This window comes from Ursus americanus, chromosome 6 (genome assembly GCF_024610735.1).
Source record: "Ursus americanus isolate L20-20 chromosome 6, mUrsAme1.1.p, whole genome shotgun sequence".
In the NCBI taxonomy this organism is placed as follows: domain Eukaryota; kingdom Metazoa; phylum Chordata; class Mammalia; order Carnivora; family Ursidae; genus Ursus; species Ursus americanus.
Window position 1 is genome coordinate 56763172 of NC_142132.1, and position 25783 is coordinate 56788954.

The 25783-nt window shown below is 36.3% G+C and overlaps 1 protein-coding gene across 5 annotated transcripts in view; it reads left to right on the forward strand.

Moving 5' to 3' along the window:
• Nucleotides 1–25783, forward strand: part of CTNNA3 (catenin alpha 3) — a 1641479-nt gene that overhangs the window by 199146 nt on the left and 1416550 nt on the right. For all 5 annotated transcript variants that reach the window (XM_045783571.2, XM_087863076.1, XM_087863075.1 and 2 more), the window contains one exon: nucleotides 10179–10298. In XM_045783571.2, the coding sequence (XP_045639527.1) occupies nucleotides 10179–10298 (120 nt within the window). The remainder of the gene's footprint in view (nucleotides 1–10178; nucleotides 10299–25783) is intronic.

The following is a 25783-nucleotide window of genomic DNA, read 5'->3' on the forward strand; positions in this document are numbered from 1 at the left end:
CAGAAGACCGGCACAAACCCCTGCCCACACCATGTCTTCCAACTAGAGAGATGTAGGGCCTCATTTCTGGTGGTGCTGACAGGTCTCATTTCACAAGCAGACCAGAGCACACCTAGTTAAAACTCACCACATTGAGGCAAGGAACCAAACACTGTCCACAAGAGAGAGCCTCTGCAGAGGACTGGCCCGAAGAAGAGAGCAGTCGGAACACAACAGGAGAGTGCACAAAGCACACACTGGAGACACTCCCTGAAGCTCCAGGTCCTGGGTACCACATGACCTCTTCTTCATTAGGCCATTACTTTCAGGAGTGGGAGACATAACTGGCTTTTCTAACACAGAAAAGAAGGCAGAGACTTAGACATAATGTGAAAACAGAGAAATTTATCCCAAATGAAAGAATAAGTTAAGGCCATGGTCAGAGATCTAAGTGAAATATGGATATAAGTAACATGCCTGATGGAGAATTTAAAGTAATGACATTAGAATACTCACTGGGCTTAAGAAAAGAATAGTAGACTTCAGTGAGACCTTTACCACATAGATAAAAGAGTTAAAAAAGAATCAGAGATGAAGAGTGCAATAAATGTGTTTAGAAACACTGTTGATGTAATGAACTGCAGGCTGGAAGAAGTGGAATGAATTAGTGATCTAGAAGACAAACTAATAGAAAGCATTGAAGCTGTACAAAAGAAAGAAGAATTATGCGACAGAATAGATTTAAGGAACTCAGTGACTCCATCAAATGGAGTAACATTTGTATTATAGGAATCCCAGAAGAAGAGAGAAAAGGGGGCAGAAAATGTATTTGAAGAAATAATAGCTGAAAACTTCCCTAATCTGGCACAGAGAACTGCCATCAAAATCAACAAAAGCAGGCTCACACCAAGACATATTTGTATGTAAATTTGTAAAATATAGTGATAAAGAAAAATCTTAAAAGCAGCAAGATAAAAGAAGTCCTTATCTTACAAGGGAAGACCCATACGGCTAACTGCAGATTTCTAAACAGAAACTTGGCAAGCCAGAAGGGAGTGGCATGATATATTCAAAGTTCTGAATGGGAAAAGTCTAGCCAAGAATACTCTATTCAGCAACAGAAGGAGCACTACAGAGTTTCCCAGACAAAGAAAAACTAAAGTAGTTCATGACCACTAAAGCAGCCCTGCAAAAAATATGAAAGGGGACTCCGAGTGGAAAGGAGAGACCAAAAGTGATGGTATAAATTAGGCAGGAAACACAAAAGCAGTAAAAATGAGTATTTCTGTAAATATCAGTCAAGGAACTCACATAAAAAAAGGATATAAAACATAATAATGTATACCTAAAACAATGGAGGAGAGGAGAAAAGAATGGGTTTAAACTTGAACGATCATCAACTTAATATAGATTGCTATTTATAGAAGAGGTTATATACAAACCTAATAGTAATGATTTATCAAAAACTACTACTAAATATGCAAGAATAAAGAGAAAGAAATCCAAATATATCACTAAAGAAAATCAGCAAAAAATGAGTGAAAGACAAGAAAGGATCAGAGAAAATCTTCAGAAATAACTACAAAACAAGTAGTAAAATGGCAATAAATACATATCTGTCAATAGTTATGTTGAATCTAAATGCACTAAATGCTCCAATTAAAGACATAGGGTGTGGGAAATGATAAAAAAAAAAAAACAGGACCTATCTATATGCTACCTAAAAGAGACTCATTTTAGACCTACAGACACCTGCAGATTGAAAGTGAGGGGATGGAGAAACATTTATCATGCAAATAGATGTCAAAAGAAAGCTGGAGTAGCAATACTTATATCGGACAAACTAGACTTTATCTATAAAGACTATAACAAGAGACAAAGAAGGGCACTATACAATATTAAAGGGGAGTCCAATAAGAAGATATAACAATTGTAAATATTTATGCACCCAGTATGGGAGCACTCAAGTACATAAAGCAGTTAATGACAATGCTAAAGGAACTAATTGATAATAATACAATAATAGTAAGGGATGTTAACCATCCACTTACATCACTGGACAGATCATCTCAACAAAAAATCAACAAGGAAACTATGGCTTTGAATGACACACTGGACCAGATGGACTTAACAGATACATTCAGAACATTCCATCCTAAAACAGCAGAATACACATTCTTTTCAAGCACACATGGGACATTCTCCAGAGCAGATCACATATTAGTCACAAAACAGCCCTCAACTAATGCAAAAGATTGAATATCCATGCATCTTTTCTGACCACAATGTTTATGAAACTAGAAATCAACCACAAGAAAAAATCTAGAAAGAGCACAAACACATGGAGGTTAAATAACATGCTACTAAGTAATGAATGGATCAACCAAGAAATGAGACAGGAAATAGTAAAATACATGGACACAAATGAACATGAAAACACAGTAGTCTAAAACCATAGGGATGCAGCAAAAGTGGTCCTAAGAGGGAAGTATATAGTAATACAGGACTACCTCAAGACGCAAGAGAAATCTCAAATACACAGCCTAACCTTACACCTGAAGGAACTAGAAAAAGAACAACAAATGAAGCCTAAAAATGGCAGAGGGAAGGAAACAATAAATATTAGAGCAGAAATAAATGATATAGACCTTCGGCTCAGGGCGTGATCCCAGCGTTTGGGATCGAGCCCCACATCAGGCTCCTCTGCTATGAGCCTGCTTCTTCCTCTCCCACTCCCCCTGTTTGTGTTCCCTCTCTCGCTGGCTGTTTCTGTCAACTAAATAAATAAAATCTTTAAGAAATAAATGATATAGAAACTAAAAAAAAACAATAGAACGGGTCAATGAAACCAGGAGCTGGTTCTTTGAAAAAAAATCAATAAAATTGATAACCCTCTAGCCAGACTTATCAAAAAATAAAGTGAAAGGACCCAAATAAATAAAATCACAAACAAGAGAGGAGAAACAACAACCAATACCACAAAAATACAATTATTAACAGAATAGTATGAAAAACTATATGCCAACAAATTGGACAACCTAGAAGAAATGGATAAACTCCTAGAAATATAAACTATCAAAACTGAAACAGGAAGAAATAGAAAACTTGAACAGTTCAATAACTAGTGAAGAAATTAGTAATCAGAAACTCCTAGCAAACAAAATTCCAGGACCAGATGGCTTCACAGGTAAATTCTACAAACATTTAAAGAAGAGTTAATACCTGTTCTCAAACATTCCAACAAATAGAAAAGAAAACTTCCAAATTCGTTCTATGAAGCCAGCATTACCCTGATATCAAAATCAGATAAAGACACCACAAAAGAAAGAGAACTATAGGCCAGTATCTCTGATGAACATAAATGCACAAAATCTCAACAATAAACTAGCAAACAGAATCCAACAATACATTAAAGCAATCATTCACCCTGATCAAGTGGGATTTATTCCTGGGCTGCAAAGATGTTTCAGTATTCTCATATCACATTAGTAAAATAAAGGATAAGAACCATATGATCCTTTCAGTAGATGCAGAAAAAGTATTTGACAAAGTACACCACCTATTTTTAATAATAATAATAATAATAATAATAATAATAATAATATAATAATAAAAACCCCTCAACAAAGTAGGGATAGTAATAAAGGCCATATGTGAAAAACTCACAGCTAATAGCATTCTAAATGAGGAAAAAACTGAGCACGTTTCCTCTACAGTCAGGAACCAGACAGGAATGTCCACTCACCACTTTTATTCAACATAGTACTGGAAGTCCTAGCCAAAGCAATCAGATGACAAAAAGAAATAAAGACATCCAGATCAGCAAGGAAGAGGTAAAACTTTCACTACTTGCAGATTCTATATATAGGAAACCCAAAAAATTCCCACCAAAAAAACAGCTAGAATGGATAAATGATTCCAGTAAAGTCGCAGGATACAGAATTAACACATGCAAATCTGTGGCATTTCTTTACACCAATAGTGAAGGAGGAGAAACAGAAATTTAAGAATCATTGCATTTACACCTGCACCAAAACCAAGGATACCTAGAAATAAAGCTAACCAAAAAGGTAAGAGACCTGTACTCTAAAAACTATAAAACACTGATGAAAGAAATTGAAGGTGACACAAAGAAATTAACAGACATTCCATGCTCATGGATTGGAAGAACAAATATTGTTAAAATGTCTATACTACTGCAGGCAATGTGCACATTTAATGCAATCCCTATCAAAATACCAACAGCATTTTTCACAAAGGTAGAATAAACAATACTAAAATTTGTATAGAACCACAAAAATCCCCAAATAGCCAAAGCAACCTTGATAAGAAATGCAAAGCTGGAAGCATCATGATTCTGGACTTCAAGTTATATTACAAAGCTGTACTAATCAAAACAGTATGGTACTGGCACAAAAATAGACACATAGATCAATGGAACAGAATAGAAAACCCAGAAATGGACCCACAAATATACGGTCAACTAATCTTCAACAAAGCAGGAAAGAATATCCAATGGAAAAAGTCTCTTCAACAAATGGTGTTGAGAAAGCTGGATAGCCACATGCAGAAGAATAAAACTAGACCACTTCCTTACACCATCACAAAAATAAACTCAAAATGGGTGAAAGACCTAAATATGACACAGGAAACCATCAGTTTTCTAGAGATCAACACAGGTAGGAATCTCTTTGACCTTGGCCATAGCAACTTCTTACTAGACACTTCACTGCAGACAAGAGAAACAAAAGGAAAAATGAACTATTGGGACTTCATCAAGATAAAAAGCTTCTGCACAATAAAGGAAACAGTCAACAAAACTAAAAGGCAGCTTGTGAAATGGGAGATGGTATTTACAAATGACATACCTGATAAAAGATTCATATCCAAAATATATAAAGAACATATAAAACTCAACACCCTAAAAACACAATAATCCAATTAAAAATGCGCAGAAGACATGAATAGACATTTTTCTAAAGAAGACACACAGATGGTCAACAGACACGTGAAAAGATGCTCAACGTCACTCATCATCGGGGAAATACAAATCAAAACTACAATGGGATACCACCTCCCACCTGTCAGAATAGCTAAAATCAACAATACAAGAAACATCAGGTGTTGGCGAAGCTGTGGGGAAAGGAGAGCTCTCCTGCACTGTTGTGGGAATTCAAACTGATGCAGCCACTGTGGAAAACTGTGTGGAAGTTTCTCTAAAAGTTAAAAATAGAACTACCCTATGATCCAGCAATTGCACTAACTGGGTGTTTACCCAAAGATAATCCTTTTAATGTACTGTTGGATCCTATTAGCTAGGATCTTGTTGAGAATTTTGGCATCCATATTCATCAGGAAAATCGGTCTGTAATTCTCCTCTTGATGGGGTCTTTGCCTAGTTTGGTGATCAAGGTAATAATGGCCTCATAGGATGAGTTTGGTAGCTTTCCTTCTGTTTCTATTTTTTGAAACAGCTTCAGAAGAATAGGTATTATTTCTTCTTTGAATGTTTGGTAGAATTCCCTGGGGAATCCGTCAGGCCCTGGACTCTTGTTTTTGGGGAGGTTTTTGATCACTGCTTCAATCTCTTCATAATTAATCGGTCTGTTTAAATAATCAATTTCTTCCTGTTTCAGTCTTGGTAGTTTATAGGTTTCCAGGAAGGCATCCATTTCTTCCAGGTTGTTTAATTTATTGGCATAAAGCTGTTGATAAAAGTTTCTAATGATCCTTCCTATTTCATTGGTGTTGGTTGTGATCTCTCCCCTTTCATTCATAATTTTATTAATTTGGGTCCCTTCTCTATTCTTTTGAATAAGTCTGACCAGTGGCTTATCGATCTTATTTATTCTTTCAAAGAACCAGCTTCTAGTTCTGTTGATCTGCTCTACTGTGCTCCTGGTTTCTAATTCATTGATTTCTGCTCTAATCTTGATCACCTGCCTTCTCGTGCGTGGGTTAGGCCTATTCTGTTCCAGCTCCAGCTTCTTGAGGTGAGAATCTAAAAACTGCATTTTAGATTTTTCTATTCTTTTGAGTTCACTCTCAAATAAATAAATGAAATCTTCAAAGGGCTGCTCCTTGTGCTGGGTGAGTCTGCATGCAGCACTTTCTTTTCTTTTTTTTTTTTAAGATTGATTTTTTTTATTTGAGCTGGGGGAGAGAAAAGAGAGAGGGATTCTCACGTAGAGTTCTTACTGAGTGCTCAGCCCACTGTGGGGCTCAATCTCATGACCCTGAGATCATGACCTGACCTGAAATCGAGTCAGATGCATTAATGACTCAGCCACCACGGCACTCCTGCACACAGCTCTTTAAGAGCCATTTCTCAGTTTGCCAAAGCCCTGTGGATCTTGTGGGCATGAGCCCCACTGGTCTTCAAAGCCACTTGTTTTAGGTTTTTCTCAGGTGTTGGTCTTAAGTGTTGGCATGCCCAATGTGTTGTACAAACCCTTTAATACTCAGGGAATAGCTGTGGGTTTTGAGTTTTCTCCCAAATGTGGGTTGCCATGCTGGGGATGGGGTTTATGGTGAGATTCTGTCTTAGCCTTTGAGGTTCACCTCTCATTTGCTTGATGTGAAGTGGTTGCTCAGCCAGTTTTTAGGTTTTTTTCTAGAGGAAATTGTTCCATATATAGCTGTAGTTTCAGTGTGTCTATGGGAGGATGTGAATTCAGGACCTTCTACATTGCCATCTTGAACCAAAATCTGAACAGAAAACAATTTTATGAGAAAACACACTGGGAGTGTTTACAGTGCTTACTTTGATGGCAAATTTTTGGCTTAGAGATAATGTTTGCATCTTCTCATTTTTGTTGTCTGTCTTGTGATATTTGAAAAAGTAATCAAATAGGACAGAATTTGCAGTTGTTTCCCAGTTCAGAGACCATTTTGATATTAAGTTTTGGCAGTTTTAGAACATTCCTATGCTTGTTTGGAGGTCAGATTTATTCACTGGGCTTTTTTATTTTACATTTGAATTTTGTATTAAGGGGAAAATATTAACACAGGATAAATTTAATGTTCACAAATTATTGGGGCTTCTTTGCTTATTTTAAATTTCTGCTCAAAAGTTCGAAGAAGTAAAATCTAGAAATGCTAAAATCTCTTCAATTAATTCTGCTTCCTTTCCCAACTTATCTTCAACTGAGAGATCATTTATTTTGAGACATAGTCAACATAATGAGTTGCAATGCACTGAACTAATGAGAAAATCTCAAGAGGTCTATTTCAGTGATCAAGCACATTGGCCTATTGGAATGAAAAATCCTCAAATAAAGTCAACATCTAATTTTTTAAAAGTAAAATCTAAACCTCACTTTAATCACTGTCTTATTTTTATCTTTTGCACGTCAGCTTTATCTGCAAGGTAAAATTATTGCTTTTACTCTTTAGCATCTTTAAGTATATATATGGGCAGAGAGAGATGGGGTATGTTTAATCGGGATCTAACCTAAAGTACTCTACAGATACTGTATGACCTCTCCTTGACAATTATTTGTTGTTATATGGGGAAAAAGTCTACTTAAATAAATGAACCATCACAGTTTGAGAACTTTGAACTATTTAGTATCAATAAATGAAGAGTGTAAGTCTTGATAATGAAAGGTCAAGCTTTAAAGTCTCCTCTTTACACAAACTGATTTTTTATAGAAATAGTTTGTGATGATGTATTCTTGCTGGATTGTCTCCCTTTCTTCTTTGGCCATGGACATATTACTTGGTTTTCATGTTTTTTTATTTTTTTAATTTAAAAAAAATTTTTAAAAAAGATTTTATTTATTTATTGGACAGAGAGAGACACAGTGAGAGAGGGAACACCAGCAGGGGAGTAGGAGAGGGAGAAGCAGGCTTCCCGCTGATCAGGGAGCCCAGTGTGGGGCTCGATCCCAGGACCCTGGGATCATGACCTGAGCCGAAGGCAGACGCTTGATGACTGAGCCACCCAGGCGCCCCATTTTTTTTTTTTTGAAGACTTACAAATGTGCTTACCCTAAAATTCCTATTTGGAGCTGTATAAAATTCACAGAAATAAATGTGAAGAAGAAATATTGAAGTAGAGCTAATATTTTTTTAGGGAAAATAAAGTGCTTAGAATTAGATTGGTAAAATAGTTTATATTAATTGTTGGTAAAATTACTTAAATTGTTTAGAATATTAGATTTGGTATTTTGATTTGAATGTAGTGAGAAGAGACAAAGAAATGGGCAAGGCACAGAAATGATCATACAACATGATAAATAGTTAATATGAAAGTCATTACAATTATGTCAAGAGAAATTTGTTTACTATGCTATAAAAAGGGGAAAACGAGCAGACTTTGGCTTTGTTTAAACTGATAGATAGAAACTGTTCCCATTGAAGGCTCTGAGGACTTGTCCTTCTATTTGAAGCCCAATTCGAATCTCTTCACGTCTTCTATGTGGCCTCATTCCCTCAGTTGGTATAACTAGTTTTTTTCTGTTCTACCACGTGCTGCTTTTCTCTCTCTCTCTTTTTTGTACTCTCTTTACTACTTTGCCTTGTGTTAGAGTTAGTGGTATAATAGAAAGAGCACAAACGCTGTAGTAAAAACCCAGTTTAGACTCTCTGAGTCCCAGTGTAGTCACTTGTAGAAGGGGGAGAAATTGGGATTAAATTGGAAAGCACACAGTACCTGGCACTGAGCAGGCACTCAATACATGTCAGTGTCTTTCCCACTTCTGAGTTTTGTTTCTAGTTCCTTCGTAGTTTTTAAGTTCCTTTAGGGCAGGACATATGCTTTATATTCATAGTACCTTGTGCATAGTAGGTTCTACAAGATTATGTGTTGAATTTAATTTACTGTAGTGCTGCGGAAGCTTAGCGCTGTTATTTTCCATTTCTTTTTCCTCTGTCACCTTGGATTGAGATAAACATGTTGCTTTCATGAAATTGAGGATTTAATTCAGTAGAATGCCATTATAACATGACTTATTCCATGGAGTTTGAATAGTAAGGTCAAATCATTTCCCTGGAAACTTAATAATATTCTATAAAATCTTATTAGCTTGTCTCACAACATCATAGTCTGTGGAATTCTGGTGTGTTTAAGATGGGGAAGTCTCTATCTGTAGAAATATGTCTACAGGCACGCAGTGAGAATATGGGAAATAAATGGCATAAAGAGAGAGCAAATGCAAATGTCATTGCAAGTGACATTACTTGACATTTTCAATCAGTCATCTTCCAAAGTATGTTCTAATTTACTAAAATAAACCAAGAATTGAATTTCTTGCGAGCTCCCTTTGCTTAATTAATTATTAGCAGCAGAGCGATATTCTGTGATCCACTGCAATTTGTCTCCTTTGTGTTTATCTAGTATCTGACTTAAAAATGAACAGAAGCATTCTGATTCAGCAGAACTGATTTTATAACTCATCTGCGTTATAGAGCAGAAATGAATAAATGTTTGCCGAACGTGCTACATATGCTTTGATCACCAAAATGTTAGTTTTCTTTCCTTCTCAAAATACAAGATCTGAGAGATCTTCCTCGCTGAAGTTTGTGGGGTGCTTATTTTGCATAGATATTTCTATAGAGGCAAGCAACTACCTTTATATATATATATTTGTTTCCGTGATTGGAATGTGAGAGCTCTTTTAATACTTCCTCATTATGATTTGAAATTATACACTCATCACAATTTTTCTTTAGAAGCAGCAGTATATGCTGAAGCACAGGTTTGTTTCTTTTTTTTAAGCAGTATGCTCTTTTGTTGTAATAAGGACTAAACACACTTCCCATTCATGCAGTAATGTTGGTTGTACTTATGATACAGTTTCTAATTCTTTATAATCAGTCTTTCTTTTTTTTTTTTTTTAAGATTTTTATTTATTTATTCGACAGAGATAGAGAAAGCCAGCGAGAGAGGGAACACAAGCAGGGGGAGTGGGAGAGGAAGAAGCAGGCTCATAGCAAAGGAGCCTGACGTGGGGCTCGATCCCACAACGCTGGGATCACGCCCTGAGCCGAAGGCAGACGCTTAACCGCTGTGCCACCCAGGCGCCCCTATAATCAGTCTTTCTTATTTCATTGAAAGATGATTAGCATTTGTGCTCTCTGGATTATGAATGAGAGAAACTGAGGCTCAGTCTGGACTATTTCTCTGTTTTAGCTAGTTAGGCATTTGAGAAAAATGTACTGCTATCCTAATGATCTACTTTTGTTTTCAATTTCAGTTTCAAAGAACATTTGAGTCTCTCAAAAATGTTTCCAATAAATCTGACCTTCAGAAAACCTACCAGAAGCTTGGGAAGGAGCTGGAAAATCTGGATTATTTAGCCTTCAAACGTCAGCAGGTAGGAGTCAGAACTCTCCTTGGGGGAGGGAGATGAACACTTTATGCTTCCTGCCATCCTGCCTGTCAGGTTTAAGTGGATCTGGGGAGACTTATCTTCGAATGTTTAGGGCAGAAATAGGTTGTGCTGTGCTGTGCTGACCTGCTGTGTTCATAAGGCTTCCTGAAGCATTCATTGTGGTCCTTGCTTTTAATGTGCAGTTTGGGGGTTTCCGCATGTGTCCTTATACCTCTCTTATAGAAAACTCCTGCTGGTTTGTGAAGCTATAACTACCCTTTGACTAAGGATGCCTCAATGTCATAAAGGAAACCTCTATGATGGCTTGGCCAGATGGCTTTTATATTTGACAGGGGATACTTGAGGAGAAAAATCACCTGATGACCAGGAAAAGGATGTAGATGTACATACAAAATTAAGGGCAAGAATCATGAATATGTCAAAGGTTGATATGAATCAACCTTTAGTTTTCTTGTTTGATCTCTGAAGATTAGTGGAATTTTGCTAAATGTGTAAGGGGGAAGGAAAATATACAAATGCAAGGCTTTCAGCCTCCTTGTATAGACCTCCAAATAAATACAGAGCCAAAATCTTTTATAGAGTTGCTTTCAGAATTAGTATTTTAAAGAAATATTAGTAACCATTAAATTTTATGTGTTTGTGAGATGCTGCCGCCATACATAGCTAGCTGATTTTCCCAAGCTGAGCTTCACCAATTTCTTCACAACCACTAGGTGTCAGGGTTGTCAAGCTTTTGCCTGATTGAATGTTTATTCCGATCAGAACGGCCAGATAGACGTTTAAATTAGGTTGCATGAAATTCGGGAATGTGTTCAATGATGGATAGTGTCTAGAAAAATGACTAAGTGGCTGATTCGCATGGCCAGGCACTGAGTCCATTATTTAAGTCTTTCCTGTTAGTGTGGCGAAAGGTGTGACTCTCTTGCCATTTCCTAATTCACAGATTTTGGGTCTTTTGGATGGAGTTTTCAAAGCTGGACTTTTTTTAGTTACACCTTATGAAGTTATTGTGGTATGGTATAGAAATATTGACTTGAAAAGGGAATTGTGTTCTAGGGTTTTGCTTTATCACCAACATTACATGGGCATTTTGCCTTCCCATTGCCCTATTTTCCTGTGAGTTATATTTATTTTGTAGAATGTTCTGGGGTAAATGGAGTATCTCTGCAAGTACTTTAATTTATATGAAAAAAGATACAATATCCATTTAAATTTTATTTACTTATTTTAAAATTAGTGATGGCTTACATATTAGCGCATGTAAAGGTCATAGTTACATAGAGCTATACAGGAATCTCACAGATGGTGCTACTTAAAATTCACACACTAAGTCACTGCTCTGGCCTATGCAATTTTGAGTGCAGTTTTGTTTCCAAGAGCCATATTTTACCACTGAGGGATATTTGAGTTGGCAGGCAGTAGTCACTGTCCTCTTCTCTCATCCTTTCTTATTAGCACATTTTCATTGATTAGATTCTTGCATTAGCTAATTGTGAATTTGGAAAAATGTGAATGCTTCAAGGGCAGAAGGGCAGGACTCTGCCTGAATGGCATTGAGGACAGACAAGTAAATTGCATGTGTGTGTGAGGAAAAGATGGGAACATGGGGTGTAAATGTATGTTCACTTATGTATATATAAATCATATTTACTGTTTACTAAATGGTGATTATATGTCACATATTATGATTAATACATTTATGGATCAGATCATCAAATATTTATAACAATACAATGGGGATGGTTTTTGAGCACCATTTTAAGGTAAGAAAACGGTTAAGAGAGTTAAATAACTTGTCTAAGGTCACTGGGCTAATCAGACATAAAGATGGGCTTCAAATCTAAATCAGTCTGACTTCAGACCTAGGGGTTTCCCAGGTCTCATTCTCAGTACCCCCGCAGGGAGCCAGGCTGAGGGATAGGAAGGTGAGGAGGTCTAGGCATGCAATGTGAAGGCAAGTTTAGGGATGCCAGACCCAGCGCTTAAAGAGACGTTTGAAAGTGGGTACCTGGTGAGAGGCTAAACAGGGCCAGTTCTCTCTCCACCTCTCTTTCCCTAATGCAGATTGTTTAGTATATACAAAAACACAAAAGGGCTTTTGAAATAATATCTTTAGACAGCTAAGAAAATGCATAAAACTTTATCTTCACAATCTTCTGAGTTTTATATCTAGTAACCATGGTTCTAGTGAAATTTATTCACACAATGCTGTGTCTTAAACTCAAAAGGACAAATCCTTATGAAATGAACTTAACTGCACACATGACATACTGTCAGTCCTTTTGTATTACACAACTCCAGCTCTCCTTATATCTAATGATCTTTTTTTTCTACTTGGAAAAGATGGAAGGGGAATTGGAGGGAAGTGGAAAGACCATGGTAGAGTAGAAAGTCAGAGACTGAAGACTGATGGAAAAAGAGGGAAAGGAACTTGGTGGGATATGATAAGAGGGATCAAGTGAGGGAAATTAAACTGTACATGGTTTTATACTGTGTACTTAGAACTCTTCATTTTATTATCCCCCAGCCTGGCTTCCTGAAGGGATATTAAGAATGACACCTGGGAAAATAGTATAGTAAACAAAAACATTGATTTTTGAAGAATTAAAAAAAATTTTCAAAATAGAAAAAAAGGGAGCAAAAAAGAGAGGAATACAAGAAGACATAGCAAATGAGGGAGATGGCAGAGAATAGCAAAGACAAATTTTGTTTATTTCCCATTTTGCTTTCAAATGTGGCAGAGCTTCCTAGAAATTTGTAGTATTAACCAAGTTCTGTATCAAAGCCACAGATGAATTATTGTGAATTAGGATGGGCAGGGTTCAAAGAGTCAGAACATCATCAACTCTTCTCTGACTTGACGGGATTTGCCTTTTATCTCTCTTCTCTGACTTGACGGGATTTGCCTTTTATCTCTAATCCTACCCGTTAAAAGGCCTCCAAACCTATTAAACACATACAAGGAAGTTTCTTCTCCTGGAAAAGACTCAGGTCTCTGTAAAATTGCAATTCAGCAAGAAAGATTCTGCCTTATAAGGCAGGATTCTTTGTACTGGAGAATTAGTCATGGTTTGTTCCCTGGTCTAACCGTATTTATCATTCCTCTTTGTGACAGCACGTAGCTCCGTAAGGACAGAGCCTCGTCTGTCACCTTCAATGCTGTATTCTCTGCTGTGTTCACAACAGTATGTGACCCATGGCAAATGCTCAATAAATACTTGTTGGTGCTCTTGTTATTTTGAACAAGGAAGCATGCCTGAAATTTTGGTCTCAGGTTACAGGCAATTAATATTGATGTATTTTACTATACTTTTAAAATTCAGAAGGGCATTAACCCTTTGGCTTCCTGGATGCCAAAGGTTGACAGATTGCCCTTTGCCTTATTTATTATTTGGGTTTTCTCCCAACATTTATAATTTTCCAATCATTTCTTGAAATAAACACAAAATGTTAATGTTACCTTAACTGTGAATTATGGATGACCAGTGAATTGATTATAATTATTTTCTTGGACTCATTCATTAGATTTTATTTTCTGTCCCTTTCTGTGACATACTAAACATCATTTTGAGAGATCCCTCCCCCCCCCCCGGGCCAGAGAGATCCCTTGAGTACTTTGCTCTAGTCTTTTACCTTTCTTTTTTGAAATTATTGTACTTTTTCTCCTAAGTGTGAGCTTAACTATTTCTTTTCTTTCCTTTTTTTTCTTTCTTTTTTAAGAGTGAGTGCTTATACTTGAACAATTCCTTGGGCTGTATTTTAAGTTGGGGCACAAGCATCTCTCCATTTTCCTACTGTCAAAAAGACTAATGTTGAAAATGGTTTTGGTTGGAAAAGGTGAGAGGAGGCCCTGATAGATGAGGTGATGGGTTTTCCAGGATGAATCAGCCTGAAGTAACCAGATGACAGAGCAAGATTAGCCTGAGAATCTGGAGTGTTTTTCAGTTTTTACTATCTGGAGATGCATTCTTGGAGTTTATCTGCTTTGACTGTTTGGTTTTTATCTTCCTGGTTAATGTTACGTAGGAATGGTAATAGTAAGCTTCAGTTATTGTATAGAGCCCAGATTTATTCAAGAGGTTATAAATCAAGACATTTCCTTGGGGCTTTGGTTTTGTGGAATAAAATGAAATAAACTTTGATTATCTGTACTCAAATTTAATTCCTTCTTTTCTACCCTTAACACTTATAATAGCATTGTAAGGCACATTCCCTTTGCATAGGTTTCTGAAGTCCTTTGGTATAAATTAAAACTGACATTATTGAGTCAAACATTATGCAAACTAAAGCACATTTACATGTTGATGTGAAAATATGTAAAATTAAAACACTGTACTTCAGATACACTTCCATGTTGGAACACATCACATACCCCTGCTCTCCGTCTTGTCTCCCTAATCATGCCGTGCTATTCTGGCCTTCTGCTCTTTTCACGAGGTTTATAAAACTTGGTATTTAGAGTATGTAGACCTTTTCTATTTGCTTATTTAATTGCTAATCATTCTTTAAAGCAAAATTGAAGTCTAGCCTCCCTCATGACACTTTATCCTATGACATCTAGTCAATATGTAAACTCTTCCTTCTTTGTCATTTTTAGCTTTTATCCATGTTGTACAGTTTAGCATCTTATTGCTTATACACTTATTCTTCAGTAAGTGCAAGTTAGAGAATGGCTTTGTAGTCAGCCAGATCTAGTTAGACTGTTTGTACCACCTTGGGAACCATAGTTCTTTTTTTTAAATTTTAGGAAAATAATACCTAACTTAGAGCCTATTTTAAGAAAACAATAGATAAAGCATAAAGTGCATAAATGCTTTAAATCCTTTAAAGTACGTAAAGGAATCAGTATATAAAGAACTCATCACCATGCCTGGCATGTGGTTAGTGTAAGTGACAGTTATTATTATGTTGTTTTGTATTATTCTCGTAAGTCATCCTCCACAATGGTAAGTTCCATAAGAATATTCTCTCTATTCTGTACAGTTTTGTACTGCACATAAGTTCAGCACTGTTCTGAACATATCAGATGGAGTGTTTTTGGACATACGTGGTGTAGGGGTTGGAGATCTGTGTGACAAAAAACAAAACAAAACAAAACCCCAAACTACTGATACCTTTTGAGAAAGGAGTTGCATTATTTGCTTCTAATGTGTTTTGTGGTCTCTTGATGGGCAGTAAAATTAAGGTCATGAGTATTGTACCATGGCAATCTGTGGTAGAAATAAGGTCTTAGACCCAGTGTTCTGTTAAATCCCAACTCATGTAATAATTACATTTTATGTACCTAAACTTTCCTCTTGGTTCCAGTTTGTATTGCTCAGCACAATATTGTTCTCTCTTTAGTGATGACGTTCAGGAATGAACTACTGCTTTTTTCTTTCACTGAGCTGAGTGAGTTAATCCCTTCAGAGAACTCCCAAACCAGAAGGGTATATAATACTTTGTAGGATAAGAATTGCATTTAAAATGACTCCTTATCAATGAGGAAAAATAGAAATAAATTAGAAAAAAATTTATTTAGAAAGAATGACTATAGGTTAACACCCTTGCATTGAAAAATAAAATTCCGGATGGATAATGATTGACCAAGTAGAGAATAATCCTAGGCTCACCTTGGAATTCGAGAACTCTGAGGAAACAAGACAACCATGTCAGGCTCCTCTGAAATCAATGCTCAGCAAAACAGAACTGGATAGTGTTAGGCTCATTGTTGTTGTACTCTAGCGTCTAGAGAAGTGGAAGTTGATGAATTCCAGTAGTAGTCTTCAGCAGTGTAAAGACTTATGGCAATAAAAATGTTATAGGTCATCTAGGATAAGGGGATATGCAATGATACTGCACTGGAATTTGCTTATCTGTAGGGACGGTATGATATAGAACTAACTTCCTATTGCATTAACACTAAAATGGAATTTGTAAATATATTTTACTTAAACTTTAAAAAAAGAAAGTACCTATGCACTTGGTATTATTCAGATGTAGTTAAGGAAGAGTGTAATTGGGAGCTAAATGAGCATTAACAGGAGGTATTAAGCTTCTAGAACAATAGTTCTAGAAACAGTGGACTCACTTCAGTGGTTTTTGCTAGATGAAATATGTTAATAGCTCAATTGAGAGAAGATCATTCCTTTACTTGTTCTGTAATTAATCCAACTCTCTTGAAAGAGTTCTGATTGAATTACTCCTTTTAAGAGTAAGTCACCCAAAGACTGCTACATTAAAATTTTCATGTCTGCCTTAGATGGTATTCTGTTTCTTACTTGCCCAATGAAATAAAATGATTATTTATACCATTTATAAAACTGTTTCTGAAGATCCCAAAGCATTTCAGACATTATTTAAAAATTCATTGCACAGGTATTAAAAATGTTGAATTATAAGACTGTGCTGCACCAAAGTTCAAATCAACCCCAACCTGTTTTATTCTATCCACTACAGGTGCAATTCCATTTTTATTCAGTCGCACACAGTTTGTCTTACAGGAAAAAAAAAAAAAGATGGCATTACACTTATTCTTCACTTTTCTGGTACAGAGAGAGAAGAAGGTTGGATATATCATTCAAGGTCATTCCAATTCAGTAACAGATTCAGAATTAATATTCACATTTCTTAATTTCTAGCTTATTGCAATAGCCATCTAATCATTTTCACTGCTTCATAAACTGCAGATCTTTATAGGGTAATTTCTTTTTCTATAGTTATAGTCTGAAGTTAAAAAACCTTATGGACTTTTATGTAAGAACCGCATCCTTCATTTAAAAACAAATAATCAAAATGATGCATATTATATATTGGTTCTCCTTCTAAAATTTGATTTCCACATTGGGAATAATTAATAGTCATGACAAGTAGGTGTCTTCTAATTAATTAGTAAAGTACAAATATGGAAACATCTTTTAAATTCCAAGGTTTGCTATCCTATTTCCATCTGTTGTCTCTGGGGTTCCGTTTATTGGTGGCACTTAGGTAGAAAGCTGTTGAATCAGGCCTATACTAGCTGATTTTCATGCACCAGAGAAGATTTATTAATTTTTTACAAGGTTGTTTGTTATGATAGTTTGCCTCATGGGCAGCTTATAGCTACTTTATAGTGGGAATGCTTATTGAAATAGTTAATGCTTTGTTATGGGTTGTTTTCAGAATTTACAAGCTGATAGGAATTTTAGGGTGCTAAAAAAACTTTAGTGTTTGTATCAATATGGCACTTATTTGTGCATGTCTGATATTGATATACCTAAGCCCATAAGATTGTCAATAAAATTTGGTCATTGATGAGGAAATAAAGTCCTAAAAGAATTAACTCTGAAAAGATATCTTCTCTAGTCTGTTTTGTAGCTTGAAAATGATCTGTGTGTGCAAAGAGGATATATTTTCATTCCAAGGACATGAGCTGTGGTGGCATATGATGCACTAAAGAAGGCATACAAGAATCAGAACCTTAAACCAAGGAGTCTTTGGAATTCATCTAACTCAAGTATTTTATTTTAGAGATGAGAAAAATGAGGCCCATGGAGATATCCCGTACAAGGCTACACACTTGCTAATAGCAGAACAGGGACAGTGACCGGGAGTGACATTTTCTTTGGTTCTTTTGTGAGTCCTTTAGCCTAAGTCAGCATAATATGTGTATTGATCCTTCAATATCTCTGGTTTGTAGACTGAATATAGATATGGATACTTTTTTTTTAAAGGAGGTTTTGGGTTTTTTTTATTAAAGATTTTATTTATTTATTTGATAGAGAGAGAGGCAGCCAGCGAGAGAGGGAACACAAGCAGGGGGAGTGGGAGAGGAAGAAGCAGGCTCCCAGCAGAGGAGCCTGATGTGGGAATCAATCCCAGGACTCCGGGATCATGCCCTGGGCCGAAGGCAGACGCTTAATGACTGAGCCACCCAGGTGCCCCTAGATATGGATACTTTTAACATCGAAATTTATGTGCATACTGTTAGATATTGAGATGCCTGTAAATGCGGGTCATTCAGTAGTGCCTTTTTTTTTTAAAAAAAAGAAAAGACAATGCAGTAATATTACAATATTTTAGAAGAGGTAGGAATTATAAGCATCGTCTAATTCAATCACTTCAATACACAAATAATACAGAAAACATCATTTTGTTCTTTTATTGCAGAAGAATTTTGATTTCTTTGACAATTTCTTGATCCTGTGTCCTCCAAGCCAATGCCTTCTAAACCAGTGCTTCCCAAACTTGATTTTATTTTTAAAGACTTTATTTATTTGTCAGAGAGAGAGAGCATAAGCAGGGGGAGCAGCAGATAGAGGGAGAAGCAGGCTCCCTGCTGAGCAAGGAGTCCGATGTGGGGCTCGATCCCAGGACCCCGGGATCATGACCTGAGCCGAAGGCAGATGCTTAACCGACTGAGCCACCCAGGTGCCCCTCAAACTTTATTATGCATACAAATCACTTGGGAAATTTTATTAAAATAGACATTTTGATTCAGTAGGTTTGGAGTAAGACAAGAGAGTCAAACAAGCTCCTAAGTGATGCTGATGCTGCCGATCTGTGGACCGTACTCTAGTATGAAGGGAGTTTAAATAATAAATTGCAGGGAGTATTATTTCTAGTTGTATCACGGAAGCCTAATACAATCCCCAGAACGTAGTAAGTACTTAGTAAGTATTTTGGATTTGGGTGATGATAATAGTAAGCGTTTTGTCTGTGTGTAGGACATAGAAGGTATTGCCATCCTTTACTCTAATATCCTTTTCACAAATTTTACACCTTACTTTGGTGTTTTTCTGTCATGTGAAAAGATCTGCTTGTGTACGTAAATATTGTGCTTTTGTAGATTACGTATTTCAGCAGTTGTAGAAGTTGTTCTTTTCACATCTTTGCCTCAAGTGAAAGAATAGATTGAACATGAGAACAATTGAGTCTAAGATACAAGGAGCTGAAGAAGAGTTAAGAAAATAGTGTTTTAGCCCTGCAGTGTCCACTGTGACTTGGCCAAACTGACCATGGAACTAGCTGGTATTAGCAGCATTTGTTCCAGAAAAGCAAGCTCAGTCAAATACTTACTATAGACCTGATGAAAGTTATAATCTCAAACAATCAAACAATTGTGTATCTAAGTTGTACATCACTACCTGTGCACGCGATCAGAAAACATCACAATGACTGTTACTGCATCCTTTTCAGGTGAAAAGATGACTGCTACAGCCATAGCTCTCTGTGTTAATAGTAGAGCTGGGAGTGCGCCTAAAGTGCTACTGGCTAAAATTCAAAGGAAGTGTTGATGTTGCTAAGATGAGGCCAACAGTTGTGCTGATGACAGAGCTTTAAATATGCACACACCAATCATGCAGCCTTTTGTAGACGTTAAGTTGTTTGTTTGTGAGGGGCTGATTGCCTAAGGGCTAATTTAATATATAATGAGAAATTCAGTTTATTCCTTTGTTTTTTTTAAAAAGCATACTTGATTTTTGCTCTCTGAAGTACCATATTTGGACAGTTTCAAGTTGTCTATTTAGGAGGAAGCTAATCAGCTTTTATGTTTTTTTCTCATGCTGCAAATGTGACAGCCTTAGAATTACATACTAAAATGCATCTAGGTAAGGGGAACTGCCTCCAGAAGGTGGAGCAACATGGCTGGTTTGCTCTACATCTTGATCCGTGATTTACAAGGGTGTATGTATGCTGAGGTTTTCTTCCATACACTCTGGTTTGAAATGACTATATATATATATATATATATATATACATATATATATATATATATATAAAATATTCTTCAGAGTCATATTACAGTTTAGATGGGATATCTTTGAATTTTTACGTTGTAAGTAGTGTTTCTTCTATGAGCAGCTGATATTTATGTTCATTGAACAAATTATTAACTATATTTTGCTTAATATTTTTAGTATCACTTATGGGATTTTAGCAAGATGCCACAATTAACCTGTAATCTACATTGCATTTTTCTCCTTAACTGTATTTTTATGAATCTAATTTTTTCTTTGTTGTAACATACAGCATTAATACATGCTAATATTGGCTATATAAATGCCGCTCATATTATTCTAGCATCTGGTTGCACCATAGTTAAGTATTTATCATTTACTCCATTATAAAACCTTTGTTCCAAAAGCTGTATGAGGCTATTAGGTATATACACAATTAGGTAGGTAATGATCTGTGGCTGCATCCATACTGCACCAACAGCTGACCTGTGGCTGATTTTCCAAATGGGGTGCTGATTGTTGATAAGAGGTACTTAGATTATGGGATGAAACTGTTTTGAATATTTTGAGGGCTTTGTGTGTGTATGTGTGTGTGCTCTGAATTTAAGTTCTGTATTTTGCTTTGACTTTGCTGTTTGCTATTTATTTCCCAATTCTGATTTACATATTGGTATTTATCTCTTTTGTGCTGAGCTCTCCATTCACACATTGGGAATTACTGAAGCCTTTCTTGGTACTTTCATTGGTGCAGAAGAAGGAAATGGTCCACCACGTGTTTCATCACTGATAGTTAGACAATTATGTCTTCATCCTAAATTTATATTTGTAAAATTAAAGGTAATTGAGTTTTGGTCTTTTTCCCAGCTTCGGTGTTAGAGTCATTAAAAAAAAAAGGGCTGTCATGGAAGCTGACACTATGAAGGAAAAATTTGACGGAAGATTTGAAAGGGAAAAAAAGTGCATTAATGAAGGGAGCTATGAAAAATAGCTAGGATACTTTTGACATTTTTGATAATCATATGTGTAAATTTAGAGAAACTAAATATGGTAACTTACTCTGGTAAATTTCCCAAGTTTTGGGGCTTTGTCAGCTTTTGAGTGTAAGCTTAATGAAGCTCGTTTTCTCAGGGTAAAGGCATCACTTCTCACTTTGGGTGGGAGCAGCAAGTCCTGGGGTGTAATACAGTGTATCATATAAAAATAAAGGGAACTTTTGGTAAGCAGCAATGTGCTGTATTGAGAAAATATTGGGCAGAAAGTTTTAGCTTTCCTCTTGCTCTCTCCAGTAATAACATAGGTCTATACCATATAGGAAGAGTAGACATACTTAAGGTTAAAATCATTTAACAACTGAGGAATTATGATTATTTTACTTAGGATGTGGGTAGCATTAAACCTAGACTAAGCTAAAGTAAATGGATTAAATGTGCCTGAACTTTGTTTTAAACTTAGAAGAAATGATCTGTTTGGAAACTCTGAAATCTGTCAGGAAACAGGGAGTATGCAACTCCTGGCTTAAGATACTTAAGATATTTGACCACTAAAGTAATAGGTCAGAATGGGATCCATGAAACAGAAAATAGAATTATACCAGTGGTAGGGTGTTTATGAAGGCAAGGAGGCTTAAATTAGATTCTGCATTAAGTAATGTATGCTAAATAAGTTAGCACTTGTGAACATGTGGTGCTCATGAGTGACTTGTATCAATGGCTATGCATTTTCTTCTGTTCCTAACATCTGGCCCTGCAGACATAGAGAATATCTTGATCTCTTTGTTACTCTGTATTTTTAAGAAGTTTTGGAAGGTTTATTTCTTACTCTTGGTAATAAGAACTGTTTGTGCACATTGCTGCTATTGAAAGTTAGTAATTTCTTACTGTCATTAGTATATCAATATGAAAAAAACTAAAAATGACACTTTTCAAGAATGTTGTTATAAGTGGAATAGATGTTATTATTCTACATTGTACATTTTTAATGTACATACTTTTTATGTGTGGTTCTATATGAGACTTGAGATTAATGAACACACTCTAAGATCAAGCTTTTAGACTAAAAACTGTTGGTGATACTGAAGAACATGAGTAATCGTGAGTAGTTTTAGAATAAATAGATGTCTGGTAACATTTTTATGAAATATGGCATTAAAACATATTTATTTTGAAGACCAATAAACTGAAAAGACCAGTCACACTTCAGAATAATAAAAGAGGGCTGCCTGGGTGGCTCAGTTGGCTGAGCATCTGACTCTTGATTTCGGCTCAAGTCATGATCTCAGGGTCGTGAGATCGAGCCCCGTGTCCGGCTCCACTCTGGGCTTGGAGCCTGCTTAAGATTGTCTCTCTCCCTCTCCCTTTGTTCCACCCTCCCCATCCCACCGCACCCTCTCTTTCTCTTTCTCTTTTAAAAGAGAAAAAAAGAATAATAAAAAAAATGTAGTTAAGATTGATGTATAGCATGTTAAAGTGAAGTGCATGTTCCCCAGGAGTCCTGTAAAAATAATGTGTGTATCAGAGGAATTATAGGCACCAGAAATAATATAGCTATGAATATTTAATTTTTTTTTGAGAGAGAGAGAGAGCAGGGTGGAGGAGGGCAAAGGGAGAGGCAGAGAGAGAATCTTAAGCAGGCCCCACGCCCCAATGTGGGACTCGATCTCACACCCTGAGATCATGACTTGAGCTGAAATCAAGAGTTGGATGATTACCCAACTGAGCTACCCAGGTGCCCCTATATAGCTTACAATTATTAATGAAAAACATGATATACATTTCTTATTTGCTACATCTTCTTGTGAACTATATTCCAAAATTGATGGAATTAGGGTAATGCTAAGAATTCATTTCATTATGTTATATTATAAGCAATTAAAAATTTATTTGTAACAGATAACCATGTTCTCAAAACAATAACTCATTTCATATGTAGCCATCTGTATGAATATTCTCCTTAACTTGACCATACTGTAAAAATTGGCTTTACCAAAGCTTCTATTGGGTCAAGGCTGGAGTAAATAACAGGAGGTGAGAACTTCCTGCTAAAAAGGAAACTCAAAATTATTATGCAGTAGTTTGGGAAGTTTGGATATTTTTTTTAACCCAGTGGAGCTGAGCAGAACCCTAATAATGACTGATAAAAGATTTCACAGCCATATTTAACTAAATGCAGACAACTAAAAAAAAACAAAAACAAAGTTTTACTTGCCCATCCTGCCCCCTTTTTCAAAAAAGTTAGTAACTGAAGTATAGTTGACACACAATGTTACATTAGTTTTAGGTGTACAATATAGTAACTTGACAATTCTGTACATTACTCAGCACTCACCATGGTGGGTATAGTCACCATATTATTGCCACAGTATTATTGATTATGTTCCCTATGCTGTACTTTTCATCTCCGTGAGAAAATTTATTTATTTATTTAATAACTGAGAGTTTGTACCTCTTAATCCCCTTCATCTATTTCATCCAACCCCTACACGCCTTCCCTCTGACAATACCATTTTATTTTCTGTACTTAAGAGTCTTTTTTTTATTTGTTTGTTCATTTTTTTAATATTTTACACATAAGTGAAATCATATGGTATTTGTCTTAATTTAAGGCAAATACATTAAAAAATAATGAGATAGTGTATTAAATTATATAAAACCCCAGAACTTGGCTTCAGGGAAGACAGAAAGTATTTTATTATTTTTTAAAAGTTATATTCCTCTAAGCACCAACACAAGCCATATATTCATGAGTAGATCCCCACCACTGTGTGAGCCTAGTCTGCTGAAAATAAAAAGGCATATATAATTCTGTCACACAGCAAGATAAAAGCTGTGTTCTTTATGCATGGAAACCATTTTCTACTAGAAGGAGTTGTAAAAAAAATAATAGAATTATAAAGAAAGTGAGTTTATGGAAAGAAGATTGACTCTTCTTAGCATTATATAAATACTTTCTACAAGAGTGCTCTGATGTAAGAAACATACCATGTAATAATTCACTTTAATAAACAATAGGTGATGATTATTCACGTAATAACAGAGGGATTTTTAGTGTACATAAATGTTCATTTGCAGATTATTGACAGAGAGGTTGGAATGTTAGGAGACAGTGTCTACTGGACATTCTGTAGTAATGAAGATTTCCTATCTCTGAAGCTGTGGGAATGCCTACTATACAGGGTAGATTTTTAACTTGTTTAATTTCTGCAATAATTATGTGATGGGGATGTTATTATAGGGTGATGACCTGAGTCTTGAAATGGTGAGTTACATTTTGATAATGTCCCATAAGATCAAGCATATTGGTCCTGGTCTCTACCCCCACCAACATTTTCCTAATTTCTTATGACAGGGACTAAAATAGAATGCCTAATGCTTCATGTGCAGGTAGTGGGATTGTCTGAAGGGAGTGCCAAGAGCACGCTGTTTAACAAGGAGGAGTATGGATGAGCACATCGTAATGATAAGGAATAAGTGAATCCTAGGTAGAGGAACCAATCTAGAGAACACATGGTAGCTGCTAAAGAAATATTAAAAAGGGAGATGATATGGAAAAGTTTAGCATTCAGGGCAATATGGAATCCACGGTACTTTCTTAGAGCAAAGTGTGAGATTATATGGCATAATTTTACTTTGACACATTATGTTATTTTTTCCATTTTCCTCCTGGACTGCCCACACTGGAGGGAAGTTTCAAATCAGGCCTAGATAATAAAAAATGACAATTCTCAATATCTTGCAAGGAGAGGCAAGTAGACATAACCAGGTTGTCTTTCCCCCATTCCCTGCCACCCCAGGAAACACCCTCCAAGCTGGGGAGAGGAGGAGACTGGATAGGAAAAAACAAGATTAGACGTAGTATGTTTTTGTACCACTGTCCGCCACTACTGCCTCCTTTCCTCAGGCTGGGAGACATGATAGAACTTACTCCATTGCAGTTTGGGGATCTAAGTTAAATAGTGAAATCCAGGTCTAATCTGGACTTCTGAGAGTAGAAAGGTTTCTGGGGATCTTAGTGTCAGTGTGGGTGTTTTTGTTTTTGTTTTACCATGTTTTCAAGCCAGAATTTTTTTTTTCAGTTCTGAAATAGGGTGGAAGGCTTCCGAGAATTCCCTTGGGACCAGAGTGATACAGAAGTCATCTGAGAGAGGGGATCAGGGAGCTTGGTCACATGGAGAAAACAAGGGCAGCAGATTAAAGAGGGATGGGTGAGAGAAGTTAGAGTTGACCTCAGGGATCACCAGTGCCCAGGGATCACCAGTTTGCAGTGGGAACTGAGAGAACTGCAGACTGTCCAGTTGTCATGTGAGCGAGTGTTCTCCAGTGCTAAAGACCAGATGGGAGGAGTTGCATGAGGAACAGGAGGCCAGTGAAGGATGGTGGATGTGAAGATGGCTGTCTTCCCAAATGTCCTGTGTTGGCGGCTTTATGAACTCTCCTGCGGTTTAGACTTATCCCCAGAGAGGGGGAATCAGGAGAAAAATCTGAAAGAGGGATTTAAACCTGAATGTGATTGAATTATAAAACTAAACAGACTGAGAAATCACTGAATTGGGCTGAGTTTATTTGAAAAGGATTAAATTAAATTTCTGCCTTGAGCAAAATGGGGCTTGGAGTAAAAAAAAATAATTTTATTACAGAAAAAATAAGGTATTTATTTATTAATTATACCTTCATAAGTCTGAAAAAAGTAAGTTATATTTTTACACATCAGTGTTTATGATTGTGGAATTTGTGCCTGCTATAAAGTTGTAAATCCAGGACTGAATGGGGGAGC